General features: G+C 49.3%; 2 protein-coding genes and 1 long non-coding RNA gene across 20 annotated transcripts in view; 1 reads left to right on the top strand and 2 right to left on the bottom strand.

Annotated features, from left to right (window-relative positions):
* The window catches only part of MKNK1 (MAPK interacting serine/threonine kinase 1), a 42,706-nt gene extending 34,783 nt beyond the window's left edge, over nucleotides 1-7,923 (bottom strand). For all 16 annotated transcript variants that reach the window (XM_081488511.1, XM_081488521.1, XM_081488515.1 and 13 more), the window contains exon 1: nucleotides 7,873-7,923. The gene's annotated coding sequence lies outside the window, so the exon portion shown is untranslated. The remainder of the gene's footprint in view (nucleotides 1-7,872) is intronic.
* Nucleotides 7,924-8,110: 187 nt separating this feature from the next.
* LOC145505740 (uncharacterized) lies at nucleotides 8,111-13,626 on the top strand. The gene is made up of 2 exons (XR_014053247.1): nucleotides 8,111-8,193; nucleotides 8,298-13,626. It is a non-coding gene; the product is annotated as an uncharacterized LOC145505740 (long non-coding RNA).
* Nucleotides 11,414-19,955, bottom strand: MOB3C (MOB kinase activator 3C). 3 transcript variants are annotated; one of them, XM_081488509.1, is made up of 5 exons: nucleotides 19,309-19,367; nucleotides 18,652-18,821; nucleotides 15,908-16,376; nucleotides 13,750-13,952; nucleotides 11,414-13,423 (listed from the first exon to the last, which is right to left on the bottom strand). In XM_081488509.1, the coding sequence occupies exons 3-5, from the start codon at nucleotides 16,323-16,325 to the stop codon at nucleotides 13,394-13,396; spliced, it is 651 nt and encodes a 216-aa protein (XP_081344635.1). In that variant the 5' UTR covers nucleotides 16,326-16,376; nucleotides 18,652-18,821; nucleotides 19,309-19,367; the 3' UTR covers nucleotides 11,414-13,393. The 3 variants fall into 3 exon arrangements, with proteins under 3 accessions (XP_081344635.1, XP_081344634.1, XP_081344633.1); XM_081488508.1 differs by lacking the exons at nucleotides 18,652-18,821; nucleotides 19,309-19,367 and adding an exon at nucleotides 19,800-19,955; XM_081488507.1 differs by lacking the exons at nucleotides 18,652-18,821; nucleotides 19,309-19,367 and adding an exon at nucleotides 19,804-19,955.
* Between the last annotated feature and the right edge of the window lie 1,231 nt (nucleotides 19,956-21,186).

Genomic DNA, 21,186 nt, shown 5'->3' with positions numbered 1-21,186 from the left:
AAAAGGGCTTCAGTTAATATTTGAATGAATTATTTCATCCATAAAATATTTCTTTATTGTTCAGAAAAGAACATTAACACATAGAATAATCCCTCCTATTGTGCATTTTATTCCCAAACAAATCTCTGTGGCCCAAGGCAACTATTTCCAAGGTCTACCAAAGCTCAGGTTATGTTCCCTCTCCCTATGGCAACAATGCTTCCAGGGACAACCTTGAACACCCTTGACTTTTAACTCTTTGCTTTCAGTCTTGCCATAGGTTTGAATCTTTTGGTCCCTTCTTATTGCCTATAGTAGGGGTTGGCAGTTTTTCTCTGTAAAGGGCCAGAAGTCAATATTTTATACTTTGTATGTCACATGGCCTCTGTCAAAACAACTACTCAATTTTGCCTTTGCAGAGCAAAAGTAGCCAGAGATGATATGAAAATGAGTGAGTGTGGCTATATTTCAGTAAGACTTTATTTATGGATGCTGAAGTTTTAATTTTATATGATTTTTGTGTCACAAAACATTAATTTTCTCTTGAACTTTTATCCAGCCATTTAAAAATGTAAATGGCTTGCAGTCCAGACCAAAACAAGTGGTGAGCCAGATATGGATTGTAGGCCATAGTTTGCCAATACAGCTTTCCTTTCCTCACCAACTCCATCCTTCTACACACACACACACACACACATTTCTGTTCATTTCCACCTCTAGCAGTCTTCACAGTTTCTTTATGGACTTTCATGTTATTCTGTTTGGAGCCACTCCAGGGCTGGGGAGAGAGAAAGTGAGTGGGCTTTTGAGTCATTAGGGCCTAGATTCAGAGTCTAGCTTTATCGTGTAATAATGAGGTATTGGACATAATATTTAACCTCTCTGTGTTTCACTGTTGTCATCTATCAAAAGGGGCAGTAACATCTATGTGACAGGGATTTTGTGAGAATGAGCTAATCTGTATCAAGTTCATGGCACAATGCCTGGTTTATAGTATGCACTCAATAAACAGTAATTATTACTCTAGCTTGGGATACTGCTTCCTCAGACCAGCTGTGACTCTGGAAAGCAATCCAGCCACTCTGTAAACCACAACTGGGCAGCAGAAGAGAACAAACGGAGAGCAGAGTACAAAGGTAGAGTCAGAACTTGGAGGTTTTCCGACATGTGACCCAGGATTCTGAGTGCCTGGTTGGCCCTGATTCCTTCTGACACCATTCCAAATTTCAGTGGGCCTCTTTTCCTCCTCAGAAAGAACTTCTGACACTCACACTACCTGAATCTTCTTAGCATTTCATATGAAATATCCAGAAGAGCCCTGGAACCCTCTCCTCATTCCCGCACCTCTTCCTGGTATAGAGCTGGGAAAGAGTGAAATGTGACTGGGCCAAATCTCATAGACTGGTCTGCCACCGGATCTTATACAGGTCAAGCACCCAACTCTCTCTTAATTATTCATGAATTTTCTGCTATACAGGGAATGAATTTTTTTCAGAGTTCAAGAACTAGTCTCTCTATAGAAGCTTTCGAGAAAAAAAACCAAGGACACAAATAAGACATTTCCCCCCATAAAACATCAGTGGGGCGCAGATAAGACAGATAAGCTTGTGGTATCTCTGTCCTTTATTCGAACAGCCAGATTTGAACCTGGTGCTTCCCTGCTGCAACACTTCTAATGGGTACCTACAGCCTCCGGAATGGCCAAGCTCCCATGCTGCCACTCAGGGCCTCCACAATCTTGCCCTAGCCCACCCCTCCGGCATTGTATCTTACCACCCCTCTTCAGAAGTCCTCATCTGTAGCCCAGGCAAAATGGACAGTTTCTGCCTAACTTCACTGAACAATTTCCAGCTTCCCACACTTGTGCATAACTCAATCACGGTACCTGTAGTATTTTATTGCACATCTCCCCCTAGACTGTGAGCTAGCCACAGGGAAGAAACTGTGTCTGATTCACCTCTGGGTCCCCTACCCCTAGCACGGTGCCTGACATGCGGCAAACATTCAATAAATGTTAATGAATGAATGAAAACATCTGAAGTTATTCTGCCCTTAAACTGTTTTAGTTGGACTCCTATTAGTAGACTAAGCACAGTCTGGGTCATTCTCAAGAAGGAGAAAGACCTAAGAGAAAGAAAAGCATGACCAATGTGATCCAAGCAACAGAAAATATGTTTTAAGAGTGAAGTAAAAGAAAACAACATGGCTGTTTAGCCTCCAGAAGAGAAGATGAGGCCCAATCTGATTCTGGTTTTAAGTCTACAAAAGGTTCTCATGAGAAAATCTTGATCTCATCCTTCCTTATAATCAGAGGGAACTCTTCCATATTCATGAAAAGTGGAAAAAGAAGAAACAGCTTAAGATCAGGCTAGAGGGGCTTAAGTTGGAGAGAAAGAAGAACCAAATCAGGCAGCACTTTTCAAAAGACACTGTTACTGTACTTTTTGGCAAGTGAATTGAAGGGGTTTGGCTGAGTACTGTTTTTTGGGGCCATGCTACACAATTTGTGGGATTTTAGTAATCTGACCAGGGACTGAACCCTGGTCCTCGGCAGTGAGAACAGAGTCCTCTGGGCTGCCAGGGAATTCCTGGTAGGCACTTTTGTTGAAGGCTGTGCAAAAGGAAATAAATATGCAGCTCTGTTCCTGTTTGCTGTGGAGATCAGGTGGATGAAACAAAAATCAGGTAAGACTCTTCTAATGAGTCACTGACTTTTTTTTTTGAGCCACTGACTTTTAATTGACCCTTTTCCTACCGATAGTTTTGGTCATATCATCCTTTGCAGTCCTGTGATGGAACAATCTAGTACAGGCCTACCTCAGAGATATTGCATGTTTGGTTCCAGATCACTTCAATAAATCAAGTCACATAAATTCTTCGGTTTTTTGGTACATGTAAAAGTTATATCTATACTATATGGTAGTCTATTAAGTAGGCAATAGCATTATGTCTTAAAAAAATGTACATACCTTAATTAAAATTAATAATTAAATTAAACCAATTTAATATCAAAATTAATTAAAAATAATAAAATACACTTATTGCTAAAAAATGTTAACCATCATCTGACAATATATAGTTGCCACAAACCTTTAATATGTAAGAAATGCAATATTTTCGAAGTGCAATAAAATGAGGTATGACTATATTTCAAATTTTCTTGATGGGACAATGGAAAGAAAGAGAAGGCAATGATATCAGAGTAAGACAGTATGGAAAATGGTCATAAAAATATACCTTCTATAAAACCAATACCTAATTGGATATCAATAATAATTATCAATAGTATTACTATTGGGACTTTCCTGGTGGTCCAGTGGCTAAGACTTCATGCTCCCAATGCATGGGGTCCTGGTTCCATTTCTGGTTAGGGAACTAGATCCTGCATGTCACAACTAAAGAGCTCAGGTGCTGCAACAAAATGTTCCCTTTCTCCAACTTTCTTTACCTCTTTTCTGAAGACAGAATAAACAGAGCCCCAGTCACAGCATTGGAGTCTTGCAGTATAATGAAAAGAACACAGGTCTCTGAATCCAACACTAATAGGTTTGGACCAAGCTCTGTCACTTATGAGCTACATGACTTTGGGCAAATCACTCTCATCTTTCTGAGGTCCAGTTTCTTCATCTTTAAATTGGGGTTAAATATCCCCATGCTACAGGATTCTGAGGATTAAATAAATCATAGTGTGTAATACATCTAATATACTCAGCCACAAAGCAGAGTAGAGACTAGATAAATGTCAGTGTTCTTCTCTTCACACCTCTGTACATTATGGCCACAATTCATCATTTCAGTTTGTTTCCCTTCCTCACCAAATTCATTCCTCTCCCTCTACCTCACCCCCACCTCTAGACCACTGCCCAGGTTGTTCCTTCTCACCAGAATGGACCTCCTTCAAGGCCGAGCATAAAATTTCCAACCTTCAGGAATCCTTGCTGAACTCCCTTTGGTCATGTTGGGATTGATTTCTCCCACTTTGTTTACATTCTTTACTACATTTACTCGAGTCAATCTGATTTCAGTTATTTATGTACTTATCTGTCTTGCCAATTACACTGGAGGGAGAAGGCTCTGAGAACACAATTACTTATAGGAGGGCAGGAAATGTGCTGCTCTCTTCTGTGTATATTTCTTAGCACCAGGGTCCTGTATGTAGAAAGAGCTCAATATGTGTTTATTGAATTGAATCTCGCCACCATGGTTTTTCCAGTACTCATGTATGGATGTGAGAGTTGGGACTATAAAGAAAGCTGAGCACCGAAGAATTGATGCTTTTGAACTGTGGTGTTGGAGAAGACTCTTGAGAGTCCCTTATACTGCAAGGAGATCCAACCAGTCCATCCTAAAGGAGATCAGTCCTGGGTGTTCACTGGAAGGACTGATGCTGAAGCTGAAACTCCAATACTTTAGCTACCTGATGCGAAGAATTGGCTCATTTGAGAAGACCCTGATGCTGGGAAAGACTGAAGGCAGAAGGAGAAGGGGATGACAGAGGATGAGATGGTTGGATGATATCACCGACTCAATGGACATGAGTTTGAGTAAACTCCAGGAGTTGGTGATGGATAGGGAGGCCTGGTGTGCTGTAGTCCATGGGGATGCAAAGAGTCAGACATGACTGGGCAACTGAACTGAACTGAACTGAATCACTGACTGATAACCTTTACAGAAAGCTCCTGGACTGAGTTTCTAAAATTTTGCTCTCACTGCCTGACTTGTTTAACATGCAATTTTTAAAGTATACTAATATTCCTAAACTAAGAGCCACCAATGTTCATGCAGTTTGCTTCATTCTATCACTCATTCTTTCAACACACTCTGGACTTGTCTAAAGACATTTCTTCAGGATATAGGAAGACATGGCTGGGAGGACATCACTCACTCATGGAGGTAGGTGACCCTGAAGAACTGTTCTACCCCACTGGTTAGAATGACAGTCATTGAAACCATATTAAAAGCAAACAATATTCCAGGCCAGAATACTGGAGTGGGTAGCCTTTCCCTTCTCTAGGAATCGAACCAGGGTCTCCTGCATTGCAGGCAAATTCTTTACCAACTGAGCTATCAGGGAAGCCCATAAAGCAAACATGTAGAACCCAAAAGTAGAGCTGAATGATTTCTAGCTGCCTCCATTTCCAAGTGTGTAAAATACATAGTTTTGACATGTCACATATAAAGCACTTAAAACAGTATATGTATGCCACATAATAAGTACTCAATAAATGTTCAATATTTTCTTATAAAGTAGCAGACTGGAAGAAAACAGAGTCAGAATCTTTCACTTTTCATATTATCTCTACCACTGACTCATGTCTTGTCCAGTCTTGTCCCTTCCCCTCTCTGGGCCTCTCCTCATATGTAAAACTGAAGAAGAACCAGATGTTGCCCAGGCTCCCTGTATCTTCAACGAGGTATATTTCTCTACAATCAACAAAGAGCCTTCCTGTTCCAGGTGGCAAAGCTGCTGGCAAGGAAAAATTGTAGCTGCTGGTCCCCAGAGGAGAGGGGCGAAGGCAAGGTCAGGACAATTGATTGGTAAACTACCTGTGCACCTTCCCCCTGTGTGAACTATAACACATTCAGTGCAGGTTCCTGAACAGAACATCACCTCCTTGCCAACAGAACTCACAGCAAAGGCAAGGCAAGAGGCTGAAAACAATAGTAGCAATGACAAATTCTGCCTTGTGCAGAATTCCTGCACTTTCTCACCTTTGATGCCTATAATTAGGGCCCATCAACCTAAATTAGGACTCTCCTTAGGCACAAAAAGAAGGAAGAACACAAAGGCCCACTCTGAACCTGAAAGCTCATAAAACAAAGACCAAAGCGAGTATATAAAAATGTCACTGACTCATCTGACTGCACACACTGCAGAGGCCTACTATGTGCCCGGCAGAAGAGGGATGAAACAGACACAGTCCCTTTCCACCAATGTACTCAAGAGCACATCTCGGGTGACATATCCCAAGGCACGCTGTAATCAGAGCTATAATCAAGGTGTAGGTTCTACTATAGAAGTTGGGAAGGGGGCAACTAATCCAGTAGTGGGGATCAGAGAAGCTTCAATGACAAGTTACAGGAGACACAGGCCTTGAAAGATGGAGGTGGGGACTCTAGGAAGAGTGAATAAAGGAACATGCAGGGAGTAGTTGAGGGAAATTTTAAAAAAAAGTTTATTTTGCCTGGGCCACAGGGTTCAGGTTTGGGAGAACAAAGGGAAACAGGGCAGGAGAGAGATTTGGGAACAGATTATGGAAGGATTTTTCCAAGAGGCCGAGGAGTCCAAACTCCATAAGGTAGGCAACAAGGCCAACCAAGGTTACTGAGCAGAGATATGTTGAGAACATTTCTCAGGAAGATCACATGGGCACCCATGAAAAGGAAAAAGGAACCAAGTTACTAAATTACTATGGGATCTTCATAAGTTTGTGCCAGAACCCAACAACTCCTGTTCACAGAACTCACTGCCCAGGTTCAGCTTCATGCAATCTGAGTTTAAGAGGTGCTCCCTTGCTAGGCCCTATAACCATCAAAATCTGCTAGCATAATAGGCCTCCCAAAGTCAAGAACCCAAGTAGCACTATGGATCACAGAAAGGGAAGAGCTGATGTGGGAGAAGTTGGGGCGAGATCACCAAAATCCCCAGCTGGCCCAGCTCCACATTAAAAAACAAAACAAAACACCAACCCTCTTTACATTACTTCCAGCCAAGCCTTCTTTAGAGGGGCTGAAGCTAAGGATAGTGAGGCTGAAAGCACTTGGGTCAATGGCTGAGAATCCAGTGAAATAACAGTCATGAATTGTTCAGTACAGTGCTGGGCATATGAGGACTGGTCAATAAGCACTGATCCAACCTGCAAGGTCAGCTCCACCTGTAAACCCACTGAGGCTTCAAAACCTAGATCACCTTAACTCTTCCCCCAAGGCCTTTCTAATGTCCAAAATGACCTAATTCCTAGAAATCACACTCATTTCATACACCAAATATTCAGCACCCAATTCATGACAGATGCCACACTAGGGGACTGCAACTCACCTTCACAATGACCCTCCTATGCCCTTTTAATACAAGAGAAGCTAAAGCTCTGGGTGGGACAACAACTTGCACAGCTACTAAGTGGCAGATACAGTCTGTCTCCTTAGGGAGTTAATTTCAGCCACCTGTCAGATGGTCAATGGCAGATCAGAGGCCAGCGTGGTGAGGGCACACAGCTAGTTAAGTGGCAGAGGTGAGATCTGAACCCGGGACTGCCTGACCCAAACTCTCGAGCATTTCCAACATTTCAATCCTGTCACCCACGCTGGCCTCTGATCGGCCGCTGACCATCTGACATGGTAGCCTGGACACTCCCTAAGGAGACAGATTGTTTCTCACACTATTCTCTCTCCTCACAGTACAGCGACCCACACAAGGCAGGAACTTTTAAGTGAAAACAGTTCACTTTAAAATAATGGAGTACACAGATATGAAACATTCCTCACATGAAAAACTATTCATGACGCTGGACTGCCTGAGCCTTGAGTCCAGCCATACAGCCTGAATCGTACCGAGTCTCAAACCGGCCCCTGGCTAAACTCCGATCTCGGACACCTATCACAACCCAAGCCCCGAACCCAGGCGCCGGCTGAGCCCGGACTGGAGACACACGATGCCCCCAGAGCTCGTCCCAGACAGAGCTCCAAGGAGAGTCTTAAAGAAGCTGCTCCTTCAGCTGTCCGCCCCCGCCTGCCCGCCCGGCCGGCAACAGAATAGAATCTGGTCGTGACCTCGGGCCGCTCCGAAAGTCCCGACAGCTCCTTCCCAGGAACAGGACTCATTCACGGGGCGCCTCCCCTCCCCCGTGGGCGCCCCATTTTACTCGCAGAGATATCTCGCTGTCTGGGCTTTACCTCAGCTGCCTCCCTGCGGTATAGGTCGCTCGCACTCCACCTACAGAACACTCCCCGGAGAACGCGGAAGAGGCAGTACTAGCCCCGAGGGGAGGGCCCGACCTAAGAGAGGCATGAGGGGCGGAGCTGCGCCTGCGCCCTGTTGGCTACGCGCTGGAAAGGGGTGTGGCCTACTAAGTACACTGCGCAGGCGTGATGGAAGGGGGCGGGGAGATTGCTGGGGTAGGGGGCGGGGCCTGGCGCCTTCAGACGCTACCTTTTCGGACTGGAGGTCTGGAGTCCTGGGAAGCCCCTGGAAGGAGGAAGCCAGGCAAGGAGCAGGTATAATTATATTTACCGAGCGCTTCTGCATGCTTGGGAGGGATATTTTGAATGCTGCCAGTCTTTTTAAAAACGAGAACGAGTTCTGTAAAATTTCTTAAAAGGTTTGCGTGTTTGGAAATTTCTTAAAGAGATGGGAATACCAGACGACCCTACCTGTCTCCTGAGAAATCTGCATGTAAGTCAAGGAGCAACATTTAGAACGGGGACAGACATGGAACAACGGACTGGTTCCAAATTGTGAAAGGAGTACATCATGGCTATATATTGTCACCCTGCTTATTTAACTTACATGCACAGTACATCATGCGAAACGCTGGGCTGGATGAAGCACAGGCTGGAATTAAGGTTGCTGGGAGAAATATCAATAACCTGAGATATGCAGATGACACCACCCTTATAGCAGAAAGCCAAGAGGAACTAAAGAGCCTCTTGAAGAAAGTGAAAGAGGAGAGTGAAAAAGCTGGCTTAAAACTCAACATTCAGAAAACTAAGATCATGGCATCCGGTCCCGTCATTTAATGGCAAATGGATGGGGAAATGATGGAAACAGTGACAGACTTTATTTTCTTCGGCTCCAAAATCACTGCAGATGGTGACTGCAGCCATGAAATTAAAAGACGCTTGCTCCTTGGAAGAAAAGCTATGACCAATCTAAACAGCATGTTAAAAAGCAGAGACATTATTTTGCCGACAAAGGTCCATCTAGTCAAAGCTATCATTTTTCCAGTAGTCATGTATGGATGTGAGAGTTGGACCACAAAGAAAGCTGAGAGCTGAAGAATTGATGCTTTTGAGCTGTGGTGTTGGAGAAGGCTCTTGAGAGTGTCTTGGACTGCCGGGAGATCAAACCAGTCCATCCTAAAGGAAATCAATCCTGAATATTCGTTGGGAAGACTGATGCTGAAGCTGAAGCTCCAGTACTTTGGGCACCTGATGTGAAGAACTGACACATTGGAAAAGACCCTGATGCTGGGAAAGATTGAAGGTGGGGAGAGAAGGAGATGACAGAGGATGAGATTGTTGGATGGCATCACTGACTCAATGGACATGAGTTTGAGCAAGCTCCGGGAGTTGGTGGACAGGGAAGCCTGGCATGCTGCAGTCCATGGGGTTGCAAAGAGTTGGACACGACTGAGCAACTGAACTAAACTGAACTGAATTTCTCAATAGCCAGATGATCCTGAGTCACTCAGGCTTAGGTTCCAGCCGAGGTTCTCAAAATTGCTATGTGCCCCACATGGCAACCAAGTTCAGTTAAACAGAGATGAAGGCTCCAGGGACTCAGAGGAGTAAAGTCTTAAGAAAGGTCTCCCCACATCAGATGGAGTTCCAGCCATGCCTGTGGCTCCCTTCACCATACACTCCACACAGCTCCTGAGGGTGGGGCAGTAGGAGTACCAGCAGGAAACAACCTCCAAGAGGCTACAGTGTTCATGAGGGCCAAGGATATTGGGGCATCCTTTACTCAGCAGGTGAATGCTCTGCTCCAGGGTGGGGCAAATGGCATGCTTCCCTATTCCCTGCTCCAAATATTTTTATGGCTCCTGAGCCAACAGGAAAACAAAGCCTTCTGCAGCCTGGCTGCCCTTCTGCATTCAATACACTGCCTCTCCCCAGATCTCTCTTGCCAAGTTTTGCCCTATGGGGGCTCTTTTCTTTGTGTAGCTGAGGCCCCAGCTCTCTCTTTTATCTTCTTTTTCTGTCTAGTCTTCTCCAAGCATCCCTCTCTGAATTTCTCAAAGTAGTTTTATGAGGGCTTTCTGATGCATTCAGACATTCTCATGTAAGGTACAGGTCTTGGCCACACAGTTCTGAGGTAAATCTACCTTTATATGGTGTATTCCAGAACAACTGTGATCCCAGAGCCTGAAGTTTCTGAGTCTAGTAATTGAGGAAGTAGTGAGTGACCTGTCATAGGAGGTGTGCAAGCAAAGCCACCTTTTAGAATGCTGGACTGGGGCCTCCTCTGGTAAGCCAGAGGAAGGGGCTGCAGAGTGGAGGGCCTTAGACACCTACAGCAATGAAAAGAGGGACACTGGGCATCAGGAAGGCAGCCAGGCAACAAATGATTCAACAAGCTATTACATGTCAAGCATTTAGAGTTTTAACACAGGGTGCGTGCTCAGTTGCTCAGTCGTGTCTGACTCCTTGCAACCCCATGGACTGTAGCCCGCCAGGCTCCTCTGCCCATGGGATTTTCCAGGCGAGAATACTGGAGTGGGTTGCCATTCCCTTCTCCAGGGGAATCTTCCTGACCCAGGGATGGAACCCATATCTCCTGAGTCTCCTGCATTGGCAGGTGGACTCTTTACCACTGAGCTACCTGGAAAGCCCATACCTAACACATAGTATTTGTTATTATTGTGAATGATCCACAAACTGAGTAACCAGGAGTTTAGAAATCAGTAAGTCCCTTCCTCCCACACCTGATCATGAAGGAGATGGGGGAAACTGAGGTTCAGAGGAGAAAGGAATGTGCCAGAATATCTTGGGGGCTGGGCTGGGATGGGACTCGAACCCAGGTCTCTGCCTCCTAGGAGAGCCACTGCATAAAGCCAGGCTGTCTCCTTCTTAGGGAGAAAGAAGAGGTCTAGGTGGGTCTTTGCTGACTCTTTAAGAACAAAGCTGTTTTTTTTCAACTCTTATCTAGGCAGTTGGCGTTAAGGGGCTGTGGACTGATAGCAGGACCTGAGCTCAGAGCTTCAGGTGTCCCTGGGGAATAAACTTAGGAGTCAGCCCATGTCTTGCCACCCCCACTTAGAGCTCTAACCAGCACCCAACAAACAGCCTTCTCTTAAGACGGCCTTCTTCTGCTCTGATTAGGGTTACGGCTGCATTTCTGTCCTGTCCCTTAACCCATTAGCTCCAATAAACTACCCAGATTAATAGGATGGGTGAGAGTGGCCTGTGCCAGGTGCGCTGAGCTGAAACAATGACTCTCCAGAGACTGAGTTCTCCGAAGGTAAGGCCCAGCCCTCCCCACTCTAAGGTTCCTAGCCTAGCCCAGGAATTCTAGGTCCTGAATTCTTAGAGCCCCGGGGAAAACCTCAGTGTCTCCACCCTGGAGAGCTGGGCCAGACGTGACCACACCAGCCAGCCCTTCACAAGGCCCAGGATCTCAGGACACAAAGCCCTCCCTGCCCCATTCTGGCCCAGTTCCTTCCACAGCCTGCCCAGAAGCCATGTGGCACCCAGACCACAGCTTCCCACCAGGCCCTTTAGTTTGCCTCCTTTATTTTACCTAAAATAACAAAGATAAATCTTCCCTCTGTTTCACATAAAATAGACTGCCCCCATCCCACCCCCACCCCCCTTTCATAATCAGCACTGGCAGTAGCCTAGACTCCAACTCCCAATATCCAGTCCTTTTTGGGAGAATCTTTGACTCCCCCCAGGACCCCCAGCCCCACGCCAGAATTTCTGAAGCTGCTGAGCCAGTGTTTCCCTCGGGAACTTCTCTGGAGGCAGCTGTCCCAGGTCCAAATGGCTGCCCCCAGGAGCCCCCTGTGCTTCCCCAGAGATCTGGCAGCGGCAGGGCCATGGAGAGGGGCATGATTTTGGAGGCTTGGCTCAGCAGACAACCCCAGCAGACCACAGGGGTGGTGGGGTACTCTGGCATCAGGCTAGAAATCCTTGCTCAAAGCAAAAAACAGCTGTGTTCTGGAGAGAGCTGTCAAACACTCCTTTGGAGTGCTCTCATCTCCCTGTGTGGCAATCCACAGGCCTGGGGTGAAAGTCAGAACCCCTGGTTTCTACTCCAGCTCCACAAAAGCTTTGCTGGGAGGCCTTGGACAATTTCTCCCACCTCTCTTCTGGCTTCAGTTTCCTCCTGTGTCCACGGATGGTTCTGTGAGCGAGACTGGATGATCCTCAGATTCCTTCTGGTTCTCCATCCTGGGCCCCCTAGCCCACCATCTCCAGGAGAGGAGGGCCCTGTCCCTGCCTCAGTTTTCTCACTTGTGGGTCTGGGTGCAGGGCTGGACATGGAGGTGCTGAGTAATAAGTGCTGAATGACCATGCCAGTTTCTCTGTGGATAGCTATGCTCTGAGATCCAACCAGCTGGAATGTCTCAGGGATGGTTGGGAAGGAGGGAGGTACTTGCAGGATGCAGGCTCTCCAAGCCTGGAAGAGTCTGTTCACAGCTATGTGGTCCTCAATATCTCAGATGGGAGATAAAGCACTGGAGTTTCCCAGTTCAAGTTCATTAGCTCTGTGAGTTGGAGGATTATCTTCTACTGGGTTTCAGATCCTCACAACCACATCTGGAGATCTGGGGAGCTAGACTGGAGTGTATGATTCCTGATTTAAGGACAGAGGACCTTTGCGGACATGAGGGATCACCCCTGATGCCTAGGAGGCTGTCTATAACCAGGCCTTCCTGGAGGCAGAGGGATGAGGGAAATGATAGTGCATGAGCATCTGTGGCTGAGCAAATCCTAACCTGTGTCTACGGTGGGCCAGGATTTTAGGTACTCAGGATAGGGCTCCCCTTCCTACCTCCTACTAGCTCCTCAGAACTCATGCTGATGGAAGATGGTGGCTTGGAAGGTTCATATATGGAGCTACATCTACAACCACAGTTTGTGCACTTAACACACAAGGTCAGGCACACCAAATGGGGTAACTGACTTGTCATCATTTCTAAGTGGTCATGGTCTGAAGGCCCTAGTCCCTGCTTCCTTCCATCCATCTATCCATTTACCTAACATTTATGGAGGGCCCATGTGCCAGGAAGGGTCTAAGGCAGCTTGCTCTCACAGACATACCCCATAGTCAATATCACACACATACACACAGATACACACATCTCATCTGTGTCCACTCACAGACCAGCTGCTCATGCTCTTGCACCTTTCTTGCCATCACTTTAGCCACATCCACACTCCCCAAACAGGCTTGGGAAGCACTGTGGAAGGGTCAAGTGTCAGAGCAGAAACCCTCTAGACTTCATGCTGGGGGGTTAGCTCCTCCTTGCCTCCTGTCTGCCCGCCTTTAAGCTCTTCCCTTCTCCATTCCCAAGCAGTCAGGAGGACATGTGGGCAGATTCCTGAGAACCAGAAGTTCAGGGGCTTTGGGTGTGTGGAGGGGCTCCAGGGCCTTCAGGTTCCTCTGCCACCAGACTTCTGAGGGTCCTCGCCCCTGGACACTCTGTGTTCAGATGGTCCATCTGACGGTCAACAAGGTCCAGGTCTGGGCTCAGTGACAAATCCGCTCTGTCATCTCCCTCTGCAGAGACACGAGGTGAGGAGGGGTCAGTCAGAGCTCAGTGTACCAGGCAGCCCCTTCCCAAACCACAGGGCCTGGCAACTCTTCTGCCTGAGCCTGGCCCCTGCTTGCCACCACCACCCCCCAACTCCAGGCTGTAGACCTGTGTCTGTAAACTGATACTTGAATGAATTCGCTATTAAAGTACAATATCCACTGTTAAATGAGTTGCAGTCCCCTAATATATCCACTTGGGTATTGGATTTTCTTAAAGCAGGGAGCCTTTGGATCTGAAAACTCACAGAGGCTAGCCCTGGTAGGGGAGGGCAGTGGGGGCTTGGCCTCACCAGTGGCTCCAGTTCCCGCTGGTCCACCAGGCTGAACTCGCGGATGAAGTAATAGAAGTGCTTGTAGCAGGTATTGACATGTGCCTCGGCCCCCATGCTGAGGATGCTGTCAAAGTGGTGGATGTAGACGTGTACAAAGACGCGGAAGAGGCGGGTCAGGATCTTGGTGCAGACCTGCTGGAAGTTCTTGGGGAAGGGAACTCCTAGGGGGTGGGATGGGCAGATAGATACAGGACATCAGCAACCTTTTGATGAAACTCTACCCAACCCTGCCCTTCCCCCACACTGCCCAGGATGGCCTCTTTCCCTAGCACACTTCCTTGTGGGAAACAGAGATTAAGGTTTGCTTTCTCCCGTACTTCCCTTTTTAATGAAGCACAAAGCTCACTGTGCCTCTCCGCTGCTGAAATACAAATCATCTTCCAATTTCCCCATCACCCTGAACAGGACTCTACAGCCTTGCTGGATCACTGACCAGCCCTGCTGAGACTATCATGGAAGTTATGCCACAGTTCTCTCCAGAAACATGTGCATCTGTAGGTGCTTGCACACAATACTGTTGGATGCAATTCCAAGGGGAGTTCATCAATATCTGGAGCCCACTTTTTCGGGGGGGGCCCCACTTTTTAAATTATGGGCCTTCAGGATTGAGTCCTGTCTTCCCAGCATGGTAGCTACTCAAAGCCTTTCATGATCTGATCCTGACTTGCCTCTCCAACCCCACCTGACTTCTTCCCCTTTGCAACATTCACACAGTAGGCCTCAGACCCCAATCCTGAGAGTTCCTAAATATTCAAGAATGAATGCAGATATTTCTCAGTCCTTCAAACATTCAATAACACCTGCAAGAACCTTCCATCCGTGAGCCAGGCCCTGTGCTGGGTCCTCTGCACCTTTAGCCTGGTATGATAATGGATATGGCAGCCACTCTAGATTTGATAAAACAGAGGTGCATAAGCATAGAACCACTTGCCCAAGGCCACATAACTATTAATTAGTATAGACTGGAGGAAGAATTCAAGCCCTCTTTGCACTGCACCCAGCACCCCTCAAATAAATGCTATAGACCCTGCCAGCGAGAAATCCCAGGACCTGTGAAAAAGGCACGATTTCTGCACAGTCTCCCATGCTCACAGTTGAATTTGAGGCTACACCCTCTTCTCTGCTGTGGCAGAGTCATCCCAGGGTTAAGGCACAGGCATCTGGGATCTCACAGGCCTGGGGCTAAAGACTAAAAGGGAACAAGAGCTCAGACACAGGCCCACACTGAATCACCCCACTGCATGAGGCCCTTCCCCTTCCTCACTGCTCTTAGGTGAGGCTGAGCCCTGTCTCCCTGTGAGCTCTTCCAGGCCCAGCCCAGGTCCCTCAGACTTGTCCTGCCCATCTAGAGTCGGGGTCCTGGGTCCCACGAGAGCTGAGCAAGTTCTGAGTACCTCCTGATTCAGTGCATTGTCCATCTCTCCACCTGTTTTCCTCCCATGTGAAATGAAGATACCTGGGTTGCACATAATAGTGCAGGAGAGGGCAGGCCACCAAATGGGGAGGGGTGCGGGTGGTGATTTGTGACTCAAGGCTCTCAGCATTTAGACTTCTCCCCTCTGGGCCTGACCACCCTGGCCCGCCCATCTCTGATTCCCATAATCTTAACAAAGATACACAGGAGGCCAGGTAGGGCGAGCTGCAGTGATGAACACAAGGTCATGCCTGCTTAGCTTCTAAGCCAACGCCCCCTCTTGCTGCCCTTGAGTGAAGAAGCAGGGCCAGGATGATGTCACTCATCTCCCCTGCCCACCCTCACCCTTCCAGCTGCCTAACTGAGCTAAGACAAGGCTCCCTGACTGGCTTGAAATGGAAAAATTCTGCCCTGAGGGCCCAGGGCAGTGGAGATACTGTCTGGCCCCCAGTCCTGATTCCCTTTACTTTCCTGGGGCCAGGAGTCAGAAAAGACTCCCAAGCGGCAGCAACTCAGATTAGCCCAAACAGGGTAACTTGCTAGGAGCACCTTGAGGCGCTTGTTCTAGAAGATTCTGAGAATCATCATGGTCTTGCCTGGGTGGTCCCTGGAGGGACACTCAAGCTTCAGACAAAAAGAGGCCCCAGAGAAAACAAAACAAAACAAAAAAGGAGCCTGACCTGCCTGCCAGGCGGGACTCACCGACGCGCGTGGGAAAGACATCCTCGTCGTTGATGAGGCCTTCTATCCAGTCCATGAGCAGCGCCATGTAGCGTGGCGCCGAGAGCTTGGCCGGCCGCCGATACTGGCGCTCGTCCTGCCAGCGGTACTCATAGCGGGGCCCGCCGGCCATGACCGGGCAGCTCGTCTCGCTGCAGCGCTCGGCCATGGTGCCGTAGATGAGGTTTATGCGGTTGAAGAAGTCCACCACGTGCACGGCGATCCAGTCATCTATGTTCTCGCCGGGCGGCAGCCTCACCACGCTGCGCAGGTCCAGGCCGGACTTGAGCGACGCCTGCGCCTTCTTATACAGCTCAAAGCGCTGCGTGCCTGGCTCAAAGCGCTTCCGCGGCCTGAACGTCTTGTCCTTGGAGAACACCTGCTTCAGGCACAGCGCCATGGCCAGGCTGGGCCAAGGGCCAAGGTTCCAAGGGCAGGACCTGTGGACGCCCTGCCAAGGCCAAGGGCAGAGGGGAGCACGGTGGTCAGGTCCTTACCAGATGGACTTGACTTGCGCCACATCATTGCCCTCTCACCTCTTGACTTTTGGCTTGGATCTAAATCCTCCTCATCCCCTCAATCCAGTATCCTGCCCTATTTCCAGCTCCCCTGGTCCCCCCTGCCAAGCCTCCACAACCCTCCCATCTTTTTTCTTTCCTCTCCACTTTCATTGTGTCTCAGAGAGGGCTGGGCCTAGGCTCCAAACAGGTGCTCCTCAGACATGCTGTGGACTATTAAGAGAGTTGGCAGAGGCTCCTGCAGGAGGCAGGGGCATGGGTGAGATGATCTCTGGGGATCTCATGGGCCAGTTGGTACAGCGTGGGAGAGCCTGCCGGCATTGTGCTGAGGGTACAGAGGGAGTCCCCACCCTCGGTTTCCTCTGGGATATCCCGTAGTCCATCCGGCCACCGGGGATTCCCAGGGAGCAGGAGGGACTTTTCTACCAAAAATGTCCTTTCCTTTTACTACCCTGAAAGGAAAAAGCTCTCAGATGGCCAGCTGGGTGGCCTCTGAATGTGGCTGCAGGCACTGGAGGAGAGGGGGAGGGTGGCAGGTCTAGAAGGGCACCACTTCCTCCAACAGTGGCTGGAGATCTTTCCTCCCAAGCCTGCCTCTCCAGCCTGACACCCAAACCAGAACAAGCCACTGGCCCCTCCCACTGCACCTGACATTTGGCAGACATTCCTAGAGCTCCTACTATGTGCCTGGCACTGGGAGGAAAATGCAGTCATATCACCCAGTTGGGACCATCCAGAATTCAGAATTTGCTTTGCTTCTTAGAATTGAAGGATCTCAGACTCAGAACAGCCTTTGGGGATGATGATAAGAGCCCTAGGCTTTGAGGCAGGAGACCTGGGTTCTAGTGTTGTCCACCATTGCTGGGTGACCCCTGAAGCAGGCAGGGATTTGGCCCATGCCGTTTCCCAGGTCACTCATAGGCCAAGTTCCTGGGACTTCCAGGGTAAGCACCTCATTTTCTCTGTGAGTACTTGTGCTCTTGGGAAATGCAGTGACCCAGGTACCCACTGGAATTTAGCCACATGAACCCTGATCCTGACCTCAGACCAAGCACTAAGGCTGAGAGTAGGCTAAGCACTCAGCTTTGGCTCCAGGCTGAACTCTGACCTGGCCCTGACCCTTGTCAATTTGAGTCCTGAACTCTAACCTTAGACTAAGGCTTGAAAACAGCCACAAAGCCTGGCCTTGATCACAGAGCTGACACTGGAGTATTTTCCTTTCTCACATCTCTAGTAATACTGGGTCAGGTTTGGGGAAAGGAGGGTGGGAACAAGGTGATAACTGGGTGTAACCAAAGGCACATGTGGGTTGTCACGTCAGACAACAAGTCAAGCTAGTGGAGAAGTTTGAAACAAGGATTCCTCCCTGTGCACATAACACACAGGCCAGAAGCAGAGAAGTCAAGTAAAATGAGAGGAGTTTGGAGAGCAGGGACAGGTCTCCCTGCAGGATCTTGTCATCTTGAAAAAAATCTCCAAGATGTGGCAGGCCATCCATCTGCTACCCATCAACTTCTCACCCAAAGAAGCCCTCAGTGTGGGACCCAAGCTTCCTGACCCTAGAGGAGATTTCCACACTTCACATGCCCCTGCATCTAAATTCTGCTTGGGGAACTTCCCTGGCCGTCCAGTGGTTAAGACTCTGTGCTTTCAATGCAAGCGGTGTGGGTTCAATCCCTGGTCAGAGAACTAAGATCCTACACATTACGTGGCATGGCCAAGAAAATTTTTTTAAAAAGTAAAAGAAACACCTCACCTTATTCTTAGGGCAGGAGCTTCCAAAATCACACTACAATTAGTTGGGTCCCTGGGCTCACCACCTTTGCACAGCCCCCCTCACTGACAGCTACCAACAAACCTACCCTGGCATTCAACACCTCATCCTAGCTTTCTTGCCCCACTCTGGGTTTCTTCCTGATCCATGAACAGCCCCCCAACTCCTGCTTCTGTATGTTTTCTTACACTGGTCCCTGGGCTTGACTCCCACTGTCAAGTTGAACACTACCTGTTCCCATAGCCTCCTCTACTGCACCCAGATCTCTTTGTCCTCGGGTGGAGACTACTCTTTGGTCATTTCGTCCTCCACCAGCTTCACCTCCCAGCCTAGGTCAGGCCTGGTACATACTGGATGCTCAGGCTTTGTGGAAAGCTCAAAAGCAAGAATCATCCAGTTGAAATAGCTCTGAGAAATCAACTGATCCAACTCACTTCTTGAATGGATGATGAAACTGAGGCCCCGTAAGAGGACTTTAGGAGCCTGGGTTCACACAGCAAGTCACAAGCAGGGGATCTCCAATGGCACAACGGGACACTGGGATAAGGTGGGGCATGACAACTGGTCAAGGGCCATTTTCCTGCCCTAGCTGCTTGTCACTGGTCTGGTGGAGATAAGGAGAGGAGGGGAGTGAAGGAAAAGGGGAAGCATCTTCCCATCCATTAGGCCAACTTAATTCCTGTTCCCCCAACACACTGTGCCTCCCCCACACTCCACAGCAACTTGGGTGTCCTGACCAGTGAGCGAGGGTCCCACCTTCTCGTTGCAGAATGTCAACGCCTGGGTCTTTCCCAGAGAAAATGAAAGCTTGTAAAGGAGGGAACATGGATAGATGCCCTTGTACCCAGGCCACTTGTCTGTTTTCACTTCCCACTCGCATCCCTTTAGTGAGTCTCTTATCTCACAAAATCTCTGTCCCCTCCCTGGAACCTGTCCCCCTCTTGGCCCCTGTTTCCTAACTCTGGACGTCCTTTCACTCCTAAAGTGGCCAGTGATGGCTGGCTCCCTGGGTGGGCATCTGGGTTTCCCAAATAAAGGCCACAGAGGGGTCCTGCCTGCTTTTGACACTCAGCCCCCTGCCAGGGCCACACCTGCCACTCCTCCAGTCCTGACCCAGGATCTTGGTCCCAGTTGGAAAGCAGAATCCAGCCTAGAGTAGAGCGAGGTGTATTAACGGGGTGGTGGTGGGCGGGAGCGCTGAGAGCAGAAATCCAAGAGAAAAGTCAAGGCGAGGACTCCCAGCTCCTCCCCGTGGCGCTCGGCCACCCACGACCACTTCTCGATCTCTCCCAGAACACCTGACGCCCCCGTCTCCCCAGCCCAGCTGCCAGGACAGATGCGTCGTAGGACCCAGAGGAGCAGGCCTGAAATTTCCGCCTGCGAAGACACGCCCTCTTCAACCGACGCGCCCCCACCCCACCCTGACTTTCCAGCTCCGAGCCCCGGACCCCGGAACCAGGGTTGTGGGCAGCCTGCTCCGGGCGCAGGTCGTCTGGGGACGGTGCCAGGCCGGGACAGCCGAAGAAATGAAAGTGGAAGAGAGGCTGGGCTGTGTGCGCGGCGGGGCGCGGAGGGAACTCACTCACGGGGTCCGCCGGGTGCGTTAGCGCGAGTCCTCTCTGGTCGCGGAGTCACATCCCCGGCGCGTGGTCCTCTCCTTCTGCTGTTCCCGGCCGTGCCGGTCTTCTCGCTTGTCTGCCTGCGTGCCCTGCCGAACCCGCTGTCGCCCTCCGCCCCCGAGGCGACGCCAGCTCCGCCCAGGCCCTCCCGGCCCCGCCACGCTGCGGCCAAGGGGCGGGGAAGGGGCGGGGAGAGAGGACCCCCCTTCCAATACCTTCGCCTTTCCGGAAAGTCCGTATCGCTCCCCCAGCTTCCCAGGGGCAAAGGACCAAGAGCTGGTTCTCTTAGGAGGGCCAAGGAGGCAGCCTCAGTTTCCTTGACTGTAAAATGGGGACAAACCAGCTTCTGTCTGGAGCTGGATAATGGTGGTTTGCTTCCCCTCCTAGAATCTTGTTTCCCTTGTAGCTGAGCTCAATTAGAGATCAGATCTGCCATCCACTCCCATACCCTCAGCTCCTGGCAGAGTGCCTGGCACACAGCAGGCACTTAATAACCCATTTGCTGATTGAATGAACGAACGCTTTGGGAACCATTACCTCAGCACTCAAAGGACTGGCTCCCAAGGGTGCTCAGATCAGAGTTTCACCTCACCCACCAGGGCTGGGGTCTTGGCTCAGGCTGGGCAGATTCTCCTCACTCCTGGGCCAAGTCATCCCATTCCCACCCTCCCCCCCCCACCCACATTTTTGTTCCAGCTATTCCCACTTTGGAACATCTTTTTTCCCTCCTTTCTTCCAACCAGATCCAAACTCTTCAAGACCTGTTTTGCTTTCCCTACTTTTCTACCTGGGTTATTTTCCCCCGAGGGCAGACCCATACCCTGCCGAAGCACAGAATGCACACTGTGGGTCCCAGGCCCAGGGACCAGTTGGCAGGCTCTGCCCTGGGATGGGAGGAAAGGGTGGGGGCCTTCTACAGGAGGAGGGCCAAGGCAGACAGATGGGCTGCAGAAATTACTCTGGAGGGGTGCTGGAGGTGAGCAAGTGGGGAGAGGGGCAGGAGGCATTTACATGGCACAGATACCCCACTGGGCTCCTCTTGTGTCTGGAACATCTCTTGCTGGATGGCATGAGAACACACTGGATTCTTAAAAATGAACTAAAGAGTCATTTTTTTGTTGGATACCTATATTCGCCCCAGTCTAAAGCTATCACTCTCTTCCCCCACTCCCACCCCCAATATCTGAGTCTTAACTCTGCCCCAGATCCTCTATAAGCGAACATTTGCATGTTCTAGTGTATACAGAAGGAATTCAAACCTAGTCCTTCATTTGTTTGGTATCATGATTAATACCCTTTACTGAGTGTGACTTTGTGCACTGAGAACAGGGAGATCAGGTGATGGAGTTG

The sequence above is a fragment of the Giraffa tippelskirchi genome, chromosome 5 (genome assembly GCF_054371585.1).
Source record: "Giraffa tippelskirchi isolate mGirTip1 chromosome 5, T2T-mGirTip1v1.2.pri, whole genome shotgun sequence".
Taxonomy (NCBI): domain Eukaryota; kingdom Metazoa; phylum Chordata; class Mammalia; order Artiodactyla; family Giraffidae; genus Giraffa; species Giraffa tippelskirchi.
This window is presented reverse-complemented; position numbering and strand designations above follow the sequence as displayed.

Coding starts and splice junctions, on each gene's coding strand:
- MOB3C (XM_081488508.1), bottom strand. CDS start 16,325: ATGGCGCTGTGCCTGAAGCAGGTGTTCTCCAAGGACAAGACGTTCAGG. Junction 13,953..15,907: donor TGTCTTTCCCACGCGCGTCG/GTGAGTCCCGCC, acceptor CCCACCCCCTAG/GAGTTCCCTTCCCCAAGAAC. Junction 13,424..13,749: donor AGCGGGAACTGGAGCCACTG/GTGAGGCCAAGC, acceptor GTGTCTCTGCAG/AGGGAGATGACAGAGCGGAT.